The following is a 21,984-nucleotide window of genomic DNA, read 5'->3' on the forward strand; positions in this document are numbered from 1 at the left end:
ACAATATATACCGACATGGACGACCCAGTTTGACATTTCTGGCCATCTCTTATTGCAATATGAAAATATGTTGCTTTCTTTTTCTTTATTGAGAAGTCATGGCTGCTTCCAACTCGCAGTTGGTTAAAAATAATAATGAGTGATGCATGTTTTTCTTTCAACAAAGGACAACGAGCTATTGAAGTGAGCAGGCCTGTTTAATAAAAAAAAAGAGCGTCATCATCCCTTGAGAGAAGGCTTGACGTCTCATGGTTAAGTAGTACAAACATGATTGAGTTGCCTAAACACAATGCAGAATAGCTTTAAAATATTAAGGTTGGATCGAGGAACTCAGAGCGGGCACAGAGTGGGTACAGCAGTTGGGAGCTTACGCCTTTTCTAGTCAGTACTTCTGTGAAGACCTGCGGTAAGAACATTTCTGAATAATTTAGGAACAGTCTTACTATGATCAGAATATCTGCTTGAAAATTTCTTTTGATGTCTCCTGCTTCGCACGAATTAACATTTCATCAAGCGTAAAGCAATGAACTGGTACATATAGTGTTTTTCACATCTCGTATGCTTATTTGGTGTGAGACAGTGGGATAATAAAAAATAGTGCTTAAAATTAGTACTTGAGGGAAATTCAGGAAATTTAGAACGCGAGACACCGTTGTCATCTGCTTGTTACAGAAAATAATCCTCGGAGTTGTGGGTGAAGAAAATCACTATGCATACACACCTGCACATCTGCTGTGGCCGAAGCTAAGCTAGGCTCTGAGTATCAAGTTGGGATTGGTACAATAAAACGCAGAAATGCTACAATTTAAATACATAATGTCGCACTTGTCGCATCCATGTAACATACAAGACAATTGCTATATGTAGTACCAAGTGTTAGATTTCCGTCATTTTAATACGACAAACAAGTGTTATTAGATGTGCGTCGAAGCAGTTCGTGATCGATACCTTTGACACCGTGAATAGTAATCTTCCTTATCCTTTAAATAACTCGTATGCATAGGCGATGACGAATTTTATGCAGCCACGTTTCCGGAATTATTGTACTTCAATGTTCTCGTTGAGCTTCGCAATAACAAACGTAAAATGGAATGTTTTCAACAATAGGAAAACAGTTTCTGTAACAGTGATCACAGTTGCAATGTGTAAAGTTGCCCACAAACGTTGAATATCTGCTACAAAACAAAAATACTACTGATGTACCACATTGCTGCTGAGCAGCACGTTGCGTTCTAAATTCCCGCAAGCTGCTAAAGAAACCTGATGCTGCCACGCAAAAAAAACGCGACCACCAAATTTAGTCTGGATGTAAAGAGCTCCAAATAGTAAATGTAAAGCAAGAGCCCCAGTTACTGTCCTGGGCTGTCTATAGGGTTAGTAAAATTACACACACGCAACACAAACACACACCCACACACACACACACTTATATATATACAGGGTGTTTCAGCGAACACTTTCAAAAAATCCTAAAGCTAGGTTTTTTGAGAAAAATAGGAAATACTTTAAGGAGCAAGATTTCAGGTTCGGCGGACGTCAGAAATTATGAGAAACATGCGAATTACATAGTAATTAACTAAAATTGCCTAACGAACTTTTTAATTAGCGAAGTTTGGTGTTTATTGCCAATGGCGAGTTTGTAGCTACGGAGACGACGATGCCGTACAAGTTTTTAAAGCAAAGAAAAGGTCATTCTGTAAAGCCCTATAGTCCGCGAAAATCAAGTATTTTTTCCCTCGTGAAACCGAAACGCGGCGAACATGGTGCGCCGGAAATCGAGTGCAAACGCAACGTCCGCTGATGACGTGTTGCGGTGACTGCGGCGCCCAATTCGAAATGTCTGTGATGATTCCCCAGGCTAGGGAGCCTCAACGCTCAGCTTAGACCACGGCTGGCGTTATCTTTTATTTCGTTGGTAGGCGCAAGAAAACGAAAGAAAAGATAACGCCAGCCGTGGTCTAAGCTGAGCGTTGAGGCTCCCTAGCCTGGGGAATAATCACAGACATTTCGAATTGGGCGCCGCAGTCACCGCAACACGTCATCAGCGGACGTTGCGTTTGCACTCGATTTCCGGCGCACCATGTTCGCCGCGTTTCGGTTTCACGAGGGAAAAAATACTTGATTTTCGCGGACTGTAGGGCTTTACAGAGTGACTTTTTCTTTGCTTTAAAAACTTGTACGGCATCGTCGTCTCCGTAGCTACAAACTCGCCATTGGCAATAAACACCAAACGTCGCTAATTAAAAAGTTCGTTAGGTAATTTTAGTTAATTACCATGTAATTCGCATGTTTCTCATAATTTCTGACGTCCGCCGAACCTGAAATCTTGCTCCTTAAGGTATTTCCTATTTTTCTCAAAAAACCAAGCTTTAGGATTTTTTGAAAGTGTTCGCTGAAACACCCTGTATATATATATATATATATATATATATATATATATATATATATATTGCACAGGATAGACGAACAGAAGAAAAAAATAACGGCACTTTACTAGCATTTCGGACGCGGGACAGGCCTTCGTCGGGGTAATGCTCACAGGCAACGGCAGCGATATATAAGGTACCAATTGTACGTCACAGTTATGTTCAATTCAGAAAATAATAAAAATGCGCAATCAATAACTATTTCATACGAACGGTTATTGATGTAACTAGTGCTTGTTCTGCTATTCGCGATATTTTACTCTGCCAGGTATGACGCCAAGCTGCCTTGTCTTCGCTTTTATAATACATGTGGTCCTTATACATACATCCACGGGTAAGTGCATTCAAGTGATTATTATATTACAAAATGCTTCCACTGGGAAATAAAGGTGTGCAAATATATACCAAAAGACGCTTGTCGCGTTTTGTTCAACTATCGAAGTCACACGAGAAACTAAAAAAAACACACTCTTGCTATTGTTTCATTGTTCCTTATCTCTCCGGTCTCGTTAATGCATTTGTTGTCTTCTACTTCGAAAATAATCCCAAGGTGGTATTCTGAAGGTGCTAGTGTGAACTTTAGCGTACATGGCACACATGTGTACCCGAGAATGAATGTAGTCTCGAGATAAACGTTTTGCCCTTACAAACCTACAAAGAGAATTTCACAGAACGAATTAGCTTCCATTAGTGAAATATTTTATTTGTGTTGACAACTCTGAGAGAAAGCGCTGACGAAACGTTGGTGGGGTCGCGCTAACAAGGGTTGCTGAGCAGTCGACGAATTAAGTACTTCTTTTGCACATTTTCACGAAGCACGATAATGTTATATTTTAAAGTATAGTGATCAAGAGTTTTTATGAAACCAAGATTCTTTACTTTGAACTAGTATAACTCCATGAAGCCCAACGCATCATATTTTATCGCTCAATTCGATGCCTGAAGACTAATTTCCACACTGAATATCTAATGTAGAGCCTATAGCGTTTTCGGTATGCCTGAGGGTGTTTTCAGTTGTGAATAGTGCAGAAAACTAAACCTTTGAGTAATTAGCACACGAAGTACCTTTACTCAATTATCTTGTCCCTCTTTTCGTCATAGTGATTTAATCTCCTTGGCCAGAAATGGGTATGAACGAGTTGGAGCTTTCTATGATGTGGCATGGTGTTCGGGATTTGTGGGGATAAACTAATTTTTCACCGAGGGAGGCACTAAGACATATCTGTCCCAGTGTACCATGGCTAAATGCTGGATGCCATTTGGTAGCATTCGCTTGGGGATGGCACTTCTATGTTCTAAGAGCCACTTGAAAAGAACAAATTTGCACACATTGTTCCTGTATTGTCGCCTGGTTTATTTAGGATAAAACGTTTTATTTTCTGAATAATGGAAACAACGCAAATTGCTTGTATTGCAAGAAACGTAAATATTTTGTTTGATGACAGCAACCATGAGTCTGCATTACAAAATGACAAATATGTTGACAACGTTGGTGCGGAAACCCACGCAGAACACTCAGAGAAGGGAGAACATTCAGTTTCTGAAAATATAAATAGAGAAGGCGTGTAAGACTGAATCTGGCAATTATAGCCGCCGAAAACTACACGTGCAATGAAAAGGTAATCGAATGAAAGGAGGCGTAGAAAAAAGCCAACAAAAGCTCACTACTGCTGGTCAGTTTCTCAGGACCAAAAAAGTTCTTGTCACTGCCACTGTCTGCGGGAAACACACCGCAATAAAGTGTATTCCCCGCTGCAACACCTCGGTGGATTGTATAACACTACAGATAATTTCTTTTGTTATTAATTTGGAGAGCCTCTTAAAAAAATCGATAGCACCTCCCCTGTCGAGATGAGGGTAAGCGAAGCTTGTTTGTTTCTTCGGTGTTCCTCTTAACGAGTTGCACTGACGAGTACCACGTTGTTCTCGAACCATAACCGGTTACATGCACTGCAGCTGGCTGCGAAGTTCCGGTTGAGGAATTCACGCTGAAACCAGGTCGGCAATCCGGAGAAGTTGGCGCTAGCGCTACCGAGGCGTGCACCACTGTTGTTGGGTTCCTAAAGGGCTAGACGACGCGGACGTTTGGCCTCAAGAACGCGCTCCCGCAACTCGGGGTGGGCCGCTCTTCGCTGACGTTTGGCCTCAATATCGCGCTCCATGAAGGCGGGGTTCGTGGCTCTTCGCTGACGTTTCGCCTGGGCTTCGGAAGCCTTCACGCTTGAATCGGCACGTCTACGACGAGCCCTTTCCAGAGCGCGTTCATTCTGGATGGATTCCTATGCAAAAAATCACCGCATATCCCCGAATTGAATGATGATGAGTGGGCGAAGCACTGGGGAATCATTCGGTTAACCGTGAATCCCCCCCCTTCCCCCCCCCCCCCCCCCCCCGATGCCAGCAAGCATACCCAGAGGCGGCGCGAGCGCGGGAAGCGGCGGCAAAACACAGAAAGCGTTCTCTACCTGAGGTTGGTGGCGCCGAGGCTCGGTTCAAGCGCGAGCTTTGCAAGCCCTCAGGTCCGGGTCTGCATGCCGGCGTTTACGTGCTGCTGCAGCTTTGCGAGCCTTCAGCTCCGGGTCCGCTTGCCGGCGTTGCCGTTTTGCTGCAGCTTTCCGCGCCCCGGACTCCGGGTCCGCTTGTTGTCTGCGTCGCCTTGCTACAGCAGCTTTGCTAGCCCTCGACTCCGCTTGTAGTTAAGCCGCCACTCTCACAGCCAGCTGTGAAAGCAGACGATGACGATGGACGCAGGAGCTGTGTCACAAGCGCGTGCCGAGCCCGATCCACTTGTGCAGCTCTGAGAGCAGCTGCTTTTAGGGGCGAAGGACCTTAGGGACGAGCCTTGTACCTCCCTCGACGTCCATAGCTTTGGTTTGCATGGAGTCCGCTAGGGGCGCTACGGTGCACAAGGGCGTTCGTTCCCGACGCGCGCTCTCTTTCTATCTTCAGCCATGGATGATAACGGTCGCTTCTGATAACGGCGCGCCCGCTATGGATGAAAAGGCGAGAGTGACGGCTCAACTGCAAGCGGAGTCGAGGGCTCGCAACGCTGCTGCAGCACAGCGACACTGACAACAAGCGGACCCGGAGTCTAGGGCGCGGGAAGCTGCAGTAAAACGGCTATGCGGGCAAGCGGACCCGCAGTTGAGGGCTTGAAAAGCTGCAGCAGTACGGCCACGCCGGCATGCGGACCCCGACCTGAGCGTACAGCCACTGTACTGAGGGCTCGCAAAGTTGCAGCAGTACGGCAACGCCTGCAAGCGGACCCGGAGCTGAGGGCTCACCAAGCTCACGCTTGAACCGTGCATCGGCGCCACCAACCTCAGGTACAGAACGCTTCCGGCGTTTTGCCGCCGCTTCGCGCGCTCTCGGCGCTTCTGGGTCCGCTTACCGGCGTCGGGGGATTCACGGTTAACCGAATGATCCCCCGGTGCTTCGCCCACTCTTCATCATTCTCTTCGTGGATGAGCGGTGATTTTTTTAGCTTTACATCGCTGGCGCTGGCAAGCGTATACAGTTCGCAAAAAAGCGCTCGGCATGCAGAGCAAAACCAGAACGTTTTCATAACATCAGCAGAAGAAATAAAGGCCTCTGTAGTTATAAACCTTTAGATGAGCTATGACATCTTGTCACCGAAAAGATGGTCACCTGCGAAATGGAAGGAAAGTCAAATATAAAACACTTCTTTCTGGTGTTCTTTGAATTCCCGGGCATTGCAGTGAATATTGCCAATATTATGTACGTCAAAGTACAAGCTGACGAGCCCACTATGCCCCCTCTGACCTGGCTGCAGTTGTGCCAAGCAGTTGCATGGGCTTTTATCGAAATTTTTGAGCCGAGAGTGGAGCACAATTATCGACCAGGCATGAAGGGCCATAACAATGCGCACAAGGCAAGAAGCTCTTGCTCGAAAGAAGTGCACGGATTGTTCCAACTTAAAGCTTGGAAACGTCATATTTACCTGCGGCAAAATTTGCAATGTTAACTTGTGCTTTCCTGCAGCGAGATATTGTTTCAGTGGGTTTTACGGTGAAAGCAGCTAAGAAGCCCACGTAAGTACTCCGTTCCCTTCAGGTAGATAGGGCTGATATGTCCATGAGAAACACACGTGGGCTATCAGAAATATATTTCTGAAAAGTGCTCCCTAATTGTTTGGAATGCTCAAATAAAGAAAATACAACACATCGATAATTTCTTGGCTAATTGGAATGAAAAGGTCATGTTCTTCTGTTTTGGTAAGATTGTTCTTCTTTCTAGTGATGGGAAAAGCGAGCACGATAGTAACTAGAGCACTGGTTAAATTGAGTAGGATTTTGCTTTTAAGGTTAACTATATAATCACTTGTTTACACAATGCCATAGAAATTTCTTTCAAAAACACTGACACTTAATCATTTGTTTGAAAAATTTCATTCCGTTCTATAATGTACTGGGAAAATTCTATCAAGAAAAGAAACATTGAAATATAATTTTTTCCAAAATGACAGCAATACTTTGTGTCAGCTTATATCATTATGTGATTTGAAGTCGTGCTTAAATGTATTTCTTTTTGATTGTCTATGATTGGGCTCGAAATACGTAGTGTAATTACTGCTCAAAGGTTCCATATTCTTGTATTGCTACGGCAGCAAATTTTCCGAAACGCGCAGTAACCTAGCATTACAGAGTGTAACAAATGCGAATATTTTGTTACTTTTGCAGGTCGAATCGTCAGAAAAGGCAACGAATTGTGGTGTAAGCGCATTTTCTTTACATATATAAGTATAATGTTTAGTCAGCGCTCCGTTTTGAATAAAATGTAACAAGTACAACCGTAGTTCATAATTTTTCAGTTTCCCACAAACTCATTGCTTCTGCGGAGAGAATTTCTTGTTAAATAAGGTGAAATATAAGGTGAAAACGCATTTTTCACTCCTAGGATGGTTCATTCGAGCACGCATTGGGTTCTTTATTCAAAGTATGATTATTCCACTAAATAATAATCTTACCTGTTGAAGTATAACCTGCAAGTACTTTCCCCTCATGTAAATACATGGTTTCAACACATATTTTGTTGGTTGTAGCGAATAGCGTTGGAAAGCGTTTTGTTATTAGCCGGCATTGAACATTCTCAACGATTGTTTCTTCACATACTTATTTTCACTGATTAGAAAAAAGAATGAGTTGTAATGCCTTGAGCGTACCCGTCATATTATGTTCTTCACTGCAGCCATCATCTTCACTGCCGTGCTGCTGTTGTCGTCACACACACATTTTCCCACCTTAGGCAAACACGTTGCTCTATCTGGTAGCACTCTGCAAAACCCCAAATGATGTTGTATAAAAACACATGGAAAATTTTTCGATGAAGAGCGATCCCTACAGTGCGTGCGACGTACACAATTTGTTTGTGTTAACACTTGAATACTCAATCAGCTGATCTTATCCATGCAGTATGCGTGGCCTTCGACCAAAACTTAAATAACGCCTGGCTGCATGCTTCAATGTTGCTTATGAACCGGTTTGTGCATCTGTCCCTCGCATATATATATATATATATATATATATATATATGTAGGGTGTTTCAGCGAACTCATCTCATTCAAACATTCTTAAAAGTTGCCTGTGGCAGATAGCACAATTCTAGTTAATGAACTGGTCTACTCGAAGAGGCGGACATTACTTGCGCAAGAAATTAAAATGCATAATCAAATAATTAACATACATTCACTAATTAAGTTTTAAATAATTACCTGATGGCCGATATTGCAATTTACAAATTGTAGCCATGGAGTTCGCAAGGCGGTTCCACTCGGAACGAATTCTCGGGATGTCACCAGTTTCGAGATATTAATTCCCGAACTTTGCGGAGAAATGCATTGGCATTCCAGTTGGATTCTTAACAAAACGTCGCTTTATGCATTGAAGCACAAAATTAACTGGAACGCCAATGCATTTCGCCGCAAAGTTCTGGAATATCTCGAAACTGGTGCCATCCTGAGAATTAATTCTAAGTGGATCCGCCTTGCGAACTCCACGGCTACAATTTGTAAATTACAATATGGGCCATCAGGTAATTAGGTAAAAACTTAATTAGTGGATTTTCCCTAATTAGTCGATTATGCATACAATTTTTTCTGCAAGTAATGTCCACCTCTTCGAGTAGACCAGCTCATTAACTAGAATTGGGCTATCGGCCACAGGCAACCTTAAATAAATTTTGAAAGTGTTAGCTGAACCACCCTGTATATATATATATATATATATATATATATATATATGCGTGTGTGTTTTTTTATTTCCACCCCTTTTTGAGAGGTGGTTGTATCGAGGAAAGCGAATATCTCCGCAAGTATAACTGCGCAGCGGATAGAGGAAGGAGAGCAGAGAATCATATGCGAGACTTGTACGAAATGTAACAGGAACAACCATATGTGGACGCGCTCCCACTCGAAAGCCAGGATCTGCCCATATTTATGCAAGCGCTGAGCAAGATGTTCTTTTGTGTTTGCCATAAAGGATTTAATTATTACACGCTAACAATGTCATCTTTCTGGAGCACACAAGAAAAAAAGACTAGTTTATTGTTACGATGCTGATGTTGGCCAATGCATGAAACCACATTAGAGGGCCCCGGCTCTGGGCGCATCCTAAGCAAGGAAAACCTGATGTGAGGCCAAAAAAGAAACGCGAATGTTCATCACCGACGATTGAAGCTCTTGTTAATTTCACTGTAATAAAATCACCTGAGAGCTTGCGTACTTCTGCCTAGAAATTATTCCTGGTAGATTGGTGTTTTTCACCTCGTAGAAGGCTCTTTCTCTATAAAACATTTTAGCTTTATTGAACTCAGCAGATAACTTCTTTAAGAGCACTTTACACAAAAGTGGCACAAAGATCTGGACACACAAAGATGGCTTATAAAAAAGAACACTCATTCAAATAACGACATTTATTAACCATCAGATGTAAATTCAAACATTAAGAGTGGAACTTTGCTGCAAATGGGAGTATTATGTGTACACTGTCTAAGTAATACAGGTTGTAGCTGGGATGCTTGCTTACGGCGCCAGTACGTCAGTACCAGGCTGACTTATTCAAATGATTGATTGTGTTTTACAATGTGTATGTTTTTAAAGTTGCTGGTTAAATGCGTTTCAAATAATTTGACATGATATCGTCAATTTTTACGAGTGACATTCTCCTATATAACTGAAAACAATGAAGATTTCAACATTGACACCCTTTTCTACGTAACGGCTCTTAAGATGCAAGCAATGCAAAAGTAAATTTTTGTGCTTTTTGCGCCTGAACAACGACATCAATATGAGAACCCTGAAATAATTCTGAACACCCGTTGTTCATTGGCGTACCTAAGGTACGCTCCTAAGGTACGCTCGCGTTCTTGCATTTCGCCCTCGTCAAAAATCAGCCGCCATGGCCTGGATTTGATGCAGTGCTCTGGTGCTTAGCAGCCCAACGCCGAAGCTACCAAGCCACCATAGTGGTTATGCACGAAATATAGTCAAATTGGGCTTCGAATAGTCAGAATTATTAGGCGATTGAAATTGTTAACGCAATTAAATTGCACTCAGCCGCGCAAGGCTTGAAACAGCGAAGCTGAGCGATCGTAGCCTCCTTGATCGTAGCCCAGCATTTTCCGGAAGTGCGCGCATACTTTTCATCTTATTACTCATGATGATGATAATGTCTTTTCGCGCGTCTCGGACTTAACGGCCGTCACTGCGCGCTGCTTAGCGCAGCTTGCCACACGGAAACCGCGTTTCACCGCGTTGCAATGCCGACAACTCGTCCCAGCAGACCCGCTCCGTGAATGCGTCTCTCTGTATCTCTCGCTCTCATTTTGTTTGTCTTTCTCCCGAGCATACCGTGCAAAAACTTTTCTTCAGCTCGCAGAGCATTGGCATTTGCGCGTGCGAACGCGCCAGTTGTGCACGAAGAAGACGGCGCTCGAAAGCAATCATGTGGTTCGCATAAATGCGCTCTCCGCAAGTGTGGCTGCAACACCTAATTGAAAGTCTCACGTACACGCGGGATGCCCTAAAGCACATGATTGAACCAGTTTCATGAGCTTAACGTTTCGGTGTCTGTGGTGGCCTCTTTGAAAGCCTTTTAACTTAGTAGTCTAGACAAATTATGTAATAATATGGTGTAGTACCAAGTGACCTGCTCTGTGTATTTGTACGGGTGTATGTATTGTTGCGAAGCAGGAAATAAAGAAAAAATTAGAGCCTAGTTGTTTCGACGCTCGCTTTGAGTCTGAGTGGCTAATAGACACGGACGAGCGCAAAATTGCGCTCGTACAGTCTGTGTCCGACTGTGTCCGTGGTACGCGGGTTCAAATGCCACATTGGCTGTTTGTTTCCGTTTGTTTATTTCTTCGTTGCTGATGGTGATAGTTTCTTAATACGAACCACAAATTGCGGCTGGCATAAACAGCTTCGCCGTTAAAAAAAAAGGCCATAAGGTCGGGCTGGTTCATGCAATTTATTTGTTGTCGAAATTTATTTTAACACCTAATTGTTTGACACACGAGAACATTAGCCGCCGTGTTTTGGTTGAAGCTTGAGTGCACATCAATTTCTCGCAGCCCATTACCATGCTGAAATCGGTGTGTTTCGTACATCGAAAAATCCAATCCTTATTGCTTTGCCTACGGGAATGCTTGCGCAAGGTTCGCATTCCCTAATGTATCCGCCGATTAGAACAGGGAAACATTCTGGTAAAGCCAAAGCAACAAATAATTATGTTGATATTTGTGCATTTCATAGGCAAACTGTTGCACGGAGACGGCCAATGAGAGGGTTGGGTTGTAGCAAACTAGCAAATAATTTTACTTAACTCTATAGCTGAAACATATGACTCAAGTTCTGGGTAATAATTGAGATCTTTCATTTAAAATTGAAATTTTTCTTATTAATCAAAAATATAATAATTTCGTACTAATAAAGATACACTATCAAACGCAGTTTACGCGCTTGCTAAAGAGAAAAGTAGCACTTTGAGTTATTTCAGCGACAGCGAAAGTGCTGGAAGGTCTCGCAGTTTCTATTTGCTGAATTGTCTTCCTAATAGATTCTAAATAGTATTCGAACATAAAATGCGGGAACTTAAGCCGGCTTTAATGACTAAAAATTGAGGAAAACAAGGGGAAATAAAGTTTTTTTTATTAAAACAATAGGTGGCAAACAGTGAAAGATGCCAGAGAATGCATAAAGGAAAAGAAATAAGGCTTTTCCTCTGACATCTTTGTTTTCCTCGATTGTATTCCAACATAAAATTTATTAGTGTGGCCCCCCTCATTCTTCTTGCTCATTGCAGAGAAGGGGGCTCTATGTTTGGCAGACTTGATGCCTTGACGTACATATGAGAACTTACTGGCCTGTTTGGACAGGTGACGATGGGGTGAAAGTGTCTCACATCCGCCGCCATGGATGCTCACAAGGGTCAGCTGACAATCTGAGCACTAACATTCTACACATACAAAAAAGCTAAAGAAATTGCAAGGGATGATGGCCCGCGCTGTCGTAAATTATGTAAACTGCATACGAAACGTGGATGGTGAGGGTTTGGCACCCACCTCCATCAAACTTACTTCGCTTAGTTGTATTTATTTCTGCTTTTCTTCTAAAATATATAAGAATATTATGCTTTGCTTCCATTCATTTTTATCCCTTCATTTAAATGTAATTATAATGAAATAGAGCACCTTTTGCGAGCAATACATAGGCATCTTCTAATGTGATGCAGACTGAAGGCGTATTTTTGTTTCCAAGGCTGCTTCCCTCTTGTGTATCCATGATCATGAAATTTGCCGCGCCCAGTGACCATTATGGCAGTGGGTGTCATAACGCTGGTCATTGATTTTATAAGGTGCTGGGATGCTGTCCGATTTTTAGCAAGCCTATTTCAGACAAATCTTGTAATAGCAGCTCACATGACATCGTTATGTGAATCGGTAAACTATTTTTCTTTTTGCAGACGATCAAGACTGCAAGAAGCCCAGATGCATCGGCACACAGAAACTGGTGTGTCCAACTAAGGACACGTGTTCTTGTTACTGTAGTAAGTCCTTGATTCGTCTTTTATGGCTGAGCTCGTTATTTGTTAAAGCAAACATCTGGTTTCCCAATGCCGTGCTCAACATGTCAAGGTTAATAACTCACTCCTTGGCACAATCATGTAAAATATATGGCAGAGAGCCTGACTTTATTACTAATCTCTTGATTCATATGCAGAGATAAAACATGTAACGCAACGAACCAACGTTTTCAATGACGTTTTTGCTAGTTTATTCAAGAACACTATAAAAATAGTGACGGGTCTGTTCGACTATACATATAGGGTGTATGCTGTACCAAATGCACCAAACTCCTAAAATTGCTTTTGACAGATAGCACAGCCGTAGCCCTTGATCTATATTATTCAACGAGGCGGCCGTTACTTCCACGAGAAATTAAAATGCTTATTTTAATAATAAACAGAACTATGCCATTTAATTTCTCAATAATTACTTTACGACACATATTTCAATCAGCGAAATATTGCCGCTGAATTCGCGATGTAACAGTTTCGCGATATAATTTTTAAATTTTGCGACGAAATTCACTGGCGTTCAAGTTAACTTTTTTATGCAAACGCTCTTTCATGGATTTATGTACAGAAGCAACTGGAACACCAGTGCATTTCGTCGGACACTGAAAATTATATAAAAACGTGTGCATCTTAAATAATTTGTTCCAAGTGGATGCACCTTGTGACTCACTAGTTACATCTGGTTGATTGAAATGTGTGTCGTAAGATAAATAGTTAAAAAGTTAATTAGCGTAATTATGTATATATTATATTAACCATTTTGACTTCTCGTAGAAGTAATGACCACCTCATTGAGTAACTTATATGAAGGCTTAAAATTGTTAAAACTGACACAGGAACGTTTTTCTTAATTTGTTCAGCTAAAAAGAACGCCCTGTATAAGATACAACAAGAAGTTGCATTAGATGTATTTGGAAGGGGAGAATTTCATTTTTAGACGTGCACGCCAGGCATCCAAGTGAAGTCACCTTGAGGGGAAATTCACTTGTTAGCGAGTGTAAGAGATGAAATTATTTATACAGGCTAGACATCGGTGTAAAAAAGGTTGTGGGTCACCTAGTCACAAACCGAACGAGCCTACACTAGTATTCATGGTCCATTCATTTCTAAGAAATACTTTACTATGGCATGGCGAAATCAAATATCATACTACCGGAAAGTACCTTCAAGCGCAATGCACCCAATTTTTAGTATGTTCCTTGCCGTGTCCTTGCTTCAATATTGCCGATGATGTGAACGAGATAGCCTCTCCGAAAACGATTGTTGAGTATCTGCTCTGCAGACCCGTGACATGACAAATAGGTATTTCACATTCTATGCACAGACAATACATATCCCATTTCTCAGCACAATGTTTCTTGAAGTTCTGAAGCACAATGTTTCTTGAATGTTCTTTTTTTCCAGAGGATGTCTCGTGTTTTGTACCAAAGTGCTGTGCTGGACAAAAAAGCACCTGTTTAACAAAAGCTGGATGGTGCGAGTGCAAATGCAGTAAGAAATTTTTGCACTTCAACTTGTAATAAGTTATTGTAGAATTTGCACTTCCATTTATGATGTTTGGGTCACCAGGAACGCAGCGTTTCTTTACCCCCCATGACAAAACCAGTGCTGCTAAGCATTGAAACCAATTTTTGCTACCATCAATCAAATATTTCGCTAAGGTTTTCAGGATTTCTCTAGATTTGTGCAAAATATGGTTGCCATTCAGTTCATCAACGTCCTTTCTGTAGAATAATTTTTTTGTAGTTCGAAAAATTAATTACCAAATTTATCAATTAAGTTTATTACCAAGCTCATTTAAGGCTCTTCGAACTATGAACTCACTGAACTGAACACGCCAGAACGTTCATACTTTCTTGTCCAAAATAGTTTTTGAGGAACGGAAAGATGCCAAGATCGCATGAAAAGTTATTCAAGTTGCAACGAAATCGGGCGTCTGCCCCCTTCATTGAGTGTCGTACCAGTGTCAAACTAGTGTGCCACTTTACCACACCAATGTGAAATATGGGAATAATGTATTTGGGTGCTGCCATACTGACGCAGGACCATCTCATTCAAGAATTTGCACATCTTTTGCAGAAAAGCACGGACATGCGCTACAAAATTTTTCTCTTTTTTCCCAAGCAAAACTAGCGCGAACGCGTGACCACTGGGGCCATGCGTGAGGTTGCGCTGCGTATGAGGGGTTCTCATTAAATTTAGAGTGTAAGAGTGCACAGTCGACAGTTTCGAACCACGTAGGCATAATTCTTTTGACTGAGTAGCACCAGACGCTATAAAAGCTTGGGAGGAGCACCAACAACAAGTCATTACTCCTAAAATACACCAGCTCTCCATGCTGCAAGTACAACATTTGGGAAGTTTTTCACCCGGTACATAGTCTTGGTGCGCATAAATTTACCTGCTTTTCCTGCTTATTAGCTATCATTTTCTACAGACACAAGAGCGTAAAAAAAGCGTGCACAGCAGGGGTGCTTTTCCCCATCTTGCCCCCACTACAGCTTTTTATATCGGTAGGATGCTGCCTAATATTCTTTAAGGTCCAAATAATATACCTGGCTCGGCAGAACAGCTGTTCCCGATGCATCTAGTAGTACGGAAGCACAGTGCGCATATGCTCAAAGTCGCAAAATTAATGTTTTCATATGATATTGCTGCACGCTATTTAGGCCTTCTTTTTGAAGTCCAAATGGTTCATTCAAAAGAAATAAGCAATTTGTTTGCATACCCACCTTTCCTTGGAGATTGCTGTGACATAGACTTAGAAGGAGAGGTTTCTCTCACTTAACGATATAAGCGTTGTCCACGACATAACTTGTAGCCTTTGTTTTTTAGTAGGGCCACCCTGATCAAACATACCGAACTTTTGTTTCGATTTTATCTTAAACTAGAGGACTTCACAACACTGGAAAACAAAGTATAGAGAAAATATTTGCTAATCATTCCAATTTACGAATACCTTCAACTTCGACTGGGAGACTGTTGAATACGACAATACTCCATTTCGTACTCAAAATGTTCAAATATTCCCAAAACGCAATTTAGAATGTACATTTTTGACTGCCCAAATAGAGGAAATAACTACACTGTCACGCTGGGGCATCCAGTGTATAGAGCGGCGCGGCATCCAGTTCTTGGGGAGCGAGATCCACTGAAAATTCTCCCGCCACGCCGACTGGTTCCACGCCAGTTTTCGCACCGCAGCCATGGCAATCCCTCACCAAAGACGAATAAGAACGCAAGTCGTCAGCTGTCTTTTATAGCAGGCTGAACCCACAACCGCTGCGACGTATGCGAAAAAAATCAAGCAAACACTATGCGACCGGAGAAAGTGTGGGCCTTGCCGGTACATGTGGGATATTCGGCGTGCGCATGCAATTTGGCGCAGACTCGGCAAACGGCCCTAGAAGTAAACTATCGCCCACTCAGCCTTTTCTTCTCCTTTATTTTTTTCTTTTTTTATTGCGATAGCAATTATATGGACACTCCAAAGCAGATTTCTGCCGTCGGCGTCGCCGTCGCCGTCGCCGTTGCCGTCGCCGTCGCCGTCGCCGTGAGGTTCCGTATGACGTCAATGGAGATGAAATCATCGCCGCGCGCCGCCGAACGCTGTATGTGCGAGTGAAAGGGCGCGAGGGACGCGCGCTTTCACGGGGAATGAACGCACGGCGGAGAACAAACGCGCGTTCTGTGCCGTGCTCCCTTAAGGGCTGCAGAAGTAGGCGTCTCTTTCCTCCTTTACAATCACCATATATGTAGAGCAAACACGCCTTCTTCTGATGCACGAAAGGCCGTGGGGAGGGGGGGGAGGGAAGGGAGGGGACGTTTAGCTGCGGCACCAAGTGTCTATTTATATCAGAGGCTCCGGCAACAGTCACCAACGCCGCACGCATTTTGTGCGAACGCGGGCAAAACGCCGATGGCTCGACAACAGTTCTTCGTGTTGCCGGTGCTGCTGCATGTCCAAGTTTATACAGCTGATAAAGCTACTATCATTACTCCGTATAGCTCTCTACAAATTTGCTATCGCAATTGATGCTTCGCCTTTCAGGTGAAACTGCGACAACTTTTTTTGTATTGTGGCGCGTTGGATATGCAATATGAAGAACACGGCAATCTGGCCTAAGAATGTTTTCAGTCGCTGTAGACGCTGAATTCCCCATTGTGAACGTTGCATTAGGCATCGGTGGAAAAGTGCCTACAGGATGTGTTATACCATTTACTGACTGAATGGCAGAACTTTTTTTTTTAATTCAGACATGACACCCTATATTCAAGAATGTGCTCACTTCTCACATACTTCATTCATTTTGATTACTTTCATTCTACAGTTCCTCAAAAACTGCATTGCTCGGATCCTTGGGGGTCATATTGCCCAGTTTATAACGGTTACAAGTTGGCTGTGTGCGTTGGCAACCAACCCTGCAAATGCAACTGCGGTGAGTTCTTATTCAGGCGGAAGCCTTATATGTCTCATCCTGGAGCCTACCTTCAAATTCCTTTAGCGAAAACGCGTCGACGGCACGAAATGGGCAAGAACTATCATCAATGACTCATACCTCCCTTAAGCTAATTAGAATGGAAGATAAAGCTAATTAGCTGGATGGCTCAGCGAATTATATGGGTTTCTGGGCGAGCTATAGGCAATACATGTAGGATTGACGACTAAGCGAATTAGACTAATCGAATTAAGATGATGGTTAAGCGAGTTAGAGAATGACTCAGTGAATTAGGAGGGTTGACAAAGCGAAGTAGACTAAGCGCATTTAGGGGAATCCCTCAGGGAATTAAGAGGTTGAGTAAATTAATTAATAGGGATGACTCAGCGAAGTATACTAAGCGAATAAAGGGGATTGTGTAGCAGAACGCGATGTTGGGCTAGTTGGTTCCTGCTTGAAATGTGGTTGTGGCACAACAAAAGTTAGAGGAAAGATGAAGGGACAGAAAGAGCGCCTACTTGCAACTGAGTTTATTACATGGAAACACCCATATTTTATACAAACAGGAGTGACATGCGCAGAACCGTCAAGTGTACTACACCTGTACAACACAAAACAAAATAAAACTTGTTTTTTGGACAATTGATGTTTCCACGCATGTCAATCCTGTTTGTATAAAATATGGGTGCAAAAAAATAAGGTATATTTTGTTTTGTGTTATACACGTGTAGTACAGTTGACGGTTCTGCGCATGTCAATCCTGTTTGTGCAAAATATGGATGTTTCCATGTAATAAATTCAGTTGCAAGCAGGCGCTCTTTCTGTCCCTTCATCTTTCCTCTTACTTTTGTTGGGCCATAAACACATTTCAGGGATGTGTACGCCATGTGTCCGTCTTTCATGAATCGGCACTTGGGCTTTCGCCTTCAAGTCTTCTTAGGGATAACATAAAAAACCCTGTGAATTTTCGTCACATAATAGTGGAAGCTCTCCGCAGGCTTCCCCATTCGAGGTGAATGACATCTGGTCACTTAAGTTGTGTAAATGTACGCCGGCGATTAGATATTGGGCTGATTTACAGTACGTTTATTATCAAACGATTCGAAAAGTTAGATAAATGCGTATCTAATTTTAGGCACTATTCTCAGAGGAGAAATTTGCTGACATCCCATACCTTTCTTCCACCACACCGTGCTGGCACATTATTGCCATGCAATATTCCTCTGTACTGTTCTGAAGCACTATAGAGCTTTGTTTTACAGTATATCTTCACGAGCCTTCGCCTGGCATGAGGTTGCGAAGGTGTTTCACTGAAGGTGGGCGGAATAATTATAGTGGCTTTTGTCGAGCCTTTTCTCGTCGTCTCTAAAGAATCGCCACCGACATCTCCATCAGCCTCTTTTCCAAAGGGGACTTTACAAATACGCAGCACAACTTCCTCTATTTGCTGCTTTCTTTAGTGTTATCAAATTTGTGACTCAATACCTACCTCACGCTTTCGCTCAATGTAACGACACCCTTCTGGGATCTAGGATTTACCGAGGTCTCAAGGAAATGGAGCATTAGGACATATCCAAGCAACATGTCGGAGTTCCGTTCCCGCAATTATGGGTTTACGGCGATAAGAGGCGCTTATTGAGAGTCCATGCTAATGCAATGCAGCTGATGGGCGATGAGCGAAACAACACTTTCGAAAATAATGAATTGCGGTAGCAGCAAACTCAGTGCGTAAGAACACGTGTGAGACCTTAGCGAGTGAAGTACAAAAGTGCTATATGTAATTTCACAGTTCCACTGGCTCTCCTCTTCAAATACTTTTTTGTATTCTCTTGCGATGCACAAGAAGAAAAAAAAACATAGCCAATATCACGCAAGCAATTTGCGTAAATTATACATGCATTCAGGTGCGGTATCCTAAGCACCTTACCATACTATAGTATCTAATCTTTATGGGCAAAGAGCATAAATTTAAACGTCCCGGCCAAATTTTGGCAACACCCATCTCAAGACGAATTTCGACATTGAGGGGGTTAACATTGAAGCCTTGAATCGGCACACAATTTCTGCCGCAGAGAGGCGTTATCGAAGAGACGTACGTGCATTCGGCCTCATTTCTCTTTCGCCCTTCCCACTGAACAAGCTCCCTCATTCAGCGGTGCCACCCGTGAAACTTGTGTTAAGACATTGAGACAAGTTGGCCTGAATATGTCAATCAATCAATCTATCAATCTATCTATCTATCAACCAATCGATCAAGTAATAATTTTATTTAAACAATTCAGGAAGTGCATACATAATAGTTCCACCAAAACCACTGGTGAATACTCTGTGAAATAAATGGCCAGAGGTTCATTTGGAGAGCGGCACGTACCCAGTGCATTGGTGGCGCAGCCTGCCAAAGCGTCGGGCTGCTATCCATGAGGAACCTTTGTATAGTGTCTTCTATTCCGCTCGCCTTCGCAGACATTTAAGGTATCTTTTTCTCATTGTTGGGTGGCACATTCCCAGTGGCACATGCCTAGTTAGCCAAGTTGGCGTAACTGACGTTCACTGAAGAGCGACACACAACTACCGCCCATGCTAGTGACCCAAAGTTGGCATCGGATATGTTCGTTGAAAACCCTCAGAGAACGAGATGCAGATAGTGCACCAATTCAGCGTTAAATACATTCTTCGAACAGCACTATATACCTAGTACAGCCTCTGCAGTAGGCCGATGTCAGCGCAAAACAGACTCGTTGAAGACCGACACGTAGGTACATATATACATACATAGAGACGTAGATAGATAAATAGATAGCCCCCGGAAAATGTGAGAACTTTTCTTAGAATGCGAAAGGAATATCAATAAAACATTTCTCGCAGAAAGTGAACTCGTGTTACACTGGTTTCTCAAGCACAGGAGCGAGACGTTTGATCGTGCGGAAGCAAAAATGCGCAGGTTGTATTCTACATTTTAATGAACTGTAAGGAAGAAGAAGTGCGCCATGGAGAGCTCCGCAGCCGGATCGCCAGCGCTACTGAAGTGGGGCTCGGGCTCGACGCTGTTCCTACGCTGTTGTGCATTTCTGTCGGCGTCCTTCGTGTCGTCCATAGCCGTGCCAGACTTCCTTGTCATAATTGGCGGAGTTGCTGGGTAGCAGGTGGTGGTAAGCTCATGGCTCTTGCGGAGGTCATGATGGCAAGGAGGACCCAGCTGCGCAATTCCAGGATTACAGGAGACCCAGCAAACCTCCACCAATTATGACAAGGAAGTCTGGCATGGCTGTAGACGACTTGGCTCACTAATTATGTGCTACAGGATATGTGCCGCTCTTAAATGAACCTCTTTCATGGAAATCTGGGACAGTGGCTATGTGCCTCTCGGTATGTGCCATTCTTCAATGAACCTTTTTTTTCACGATAACTTGCTTCTCTAGGTATGCGCTGTTCTAACAATAGCATCCTATAAAATGCAGCCAATTATAGGTGGCATTTAAGCCATCTTATGTCTCCCAGACAATCTTGTCTGAATACATATTTAGAAACACGCTATGCGCTGACTTCGCTGCGTCGCCATCACATGGTGCAACGTGTCGACCCAGTGACTTTGCTAGGCGGGAACACAGTTACACACAAACACACACACCTAGCGAGAAAGCTAGCCTCGGGAAATTACGTGAAATACCCTAAGAATCTTAATCGCAATAATATGGCTCACCCGAATGAACCCTATAGATACATCTTCGACATAACCACTTTGAGTCGGCCCTGACCGGATTGCGATTCGCGTCCCTGTGGTGGCTTTAAACATCGCGGTAACTGCGATAATACAAAAGACACAGACGATGACGAAGGAGCACAAACGTAAGCAAGAGCCGACAGCCGCATATGTTATTTTGCACTGGTTACTTATTACTTAGCACCGATTTGGCGATGTCATGCAAACTATGATCCTGATTACGTCTGCTCATGCGTACACGCCGGTGCTTAAGGCTTTGTGCTCGCTGATCACAAGAGAGCCCTGCCATAGAAGTGCCGTACAACGTGCGACAACCACGCTAACTCGAAGCGCTGAAATTACTTTTTCTTGTCTAATCTCAACAGAGAAACAGTCTTCAGAATTTGACACTTTTCCTACCTTCTTTCCAACACCAGTCACGGCCACGCGACAGTATTGCGTCAGTTGTTTGAAAAAACTTTATAGCCCAAAATATGTGCCATTAACAAAACTAGACTATTTGTTGGCTTTATGTAAGTCGTGAAGTGTGAATTTTCTTTTTGTTTTACGCAGCATTGAACATTTGCCTGCGATTTTCTGTCTTTTTCAGTTGGCCATTACAACCAGCATGAACGGCGGGAGTACAAGTACCTTGGATGACTTCACCTTCCTAATTTCGGAGTTGCTTGACGACCGTGTGTTGTACCTGCTTCAGAGAATTCTAGAGAAATAAACTGCACTCAATCAATGTGTGACACTTTTTCGCGAAGAAGCCGAAGCGGGCGACCACAGGCGCCAGAAGTGCCATACATTGCTTTTGTATGGGCTGCGAAATAGTAAGAAAAAAAGATTTCCTTCTTTTTTTACTTATTTTGAAAGAGAGGATCTTTTGCCAAGTGAATGTGACGCAGCGTTGTTTGTGATTACAAGCCTCAATGCCTTCTATATTGCGAATTTCAAACAACATTTTCACTTTTGCGATCGAGTTTTGTGTTTTCTTTTCTCGCTTAAGCCAAGTCCCTTCGTCGCTTTGCACAGCAGTTATAATTAACATTTTCACAATTATTATCTAGTTTTTCACTTCTCATCGACATGTATGATATTCAATATCTCCTATCCGAGCTATCGCTTTTAAGGAAAGAAAATTTTAGAAGAGCTAGTAAATACAATGTTTGCGTCCCTAAGGCGTTAAACACGAGCAGGAAACTCTCAGATAATAAAACTTAGCTAGAAATTTAGATAACAGAACTGACACCCGGGCTAGCTGGCCTTGATCCATCTTTGAATTGTCATTTCCAGCGCTGTCCGTGTGTGCATCTGCGTCA

General features: G+C 42.8%; 1 protein-coding gene across 1 annotated transcript; it reads left to right on the forward strand.

Moving 5' to 3' along the window:
- Positions 1-317: 317 nt before the first annotated feature.
- LOC119458011 (uncharacterized) lies at positions 318-21,407 on the forward strand. Its single transcript, XM_037719799.2, has 7 exons — positions 318-406; positions 2,695-2,760; positions 7,127-7,159; positions 12,407-12,490; positions 13,925-14,011; positions 16,852-16,959; positions 21,270-21,407. Exons 2-7 carry the CDS (start codon positions 2,697-2,699, stop codon positions 21,317-21,319), a joined length of 426 nt encoding a protein of 141 aa, XP_037575727.1. The 5' UTR covers positions 318-406; positions 2,695-2,696; the 3' UTR covers positions 21,320-21,407.
- The last annotated feature ends 577 nt before the right edge of the window (positions 21,408-21,984 follow it).

Source organism: Dermacentor silvarum, chromosome 7 (assembly GCF_013339745.2).
Source record: "Dermacentor silvarum isolate Dsil-2018 chromosome 7, BIME_Dsil_1.4, whole genome shotgun sequence".
NCBI classification, from domain to species: Eukaryota; Metazoa; Arthropoda; class Arachnida; order Ixodida; family Ixodidae; genus Dermacentor; species Dermacentor silvarum.

Excerpts from the sequence above, each read along its gene's own strand:
- LOC119458011 (XM_037719799.2), top strand. The coding sequence starts at position 2,697 with ATGACGCCAAGCTGCCTTGTCTTCGCTTTTATAATACATGTGGTCCTT. Across the intron at positions 2,761-7,126 it reads CCTTATACATACATCCACGG|GTCGAATCGTCAGAAAAGGC; the intron begins GTAAGTGCATTC and ends TTACTTTTGCAG. Across the intron at positions 12,491-13,924 it reads CACGTGTTCTTGTTACTGTA|AGGATGTCTCGTGTTTTGTA; the intron begins GTAAGTCCTTGA and ends CTTTTTTTCCAG.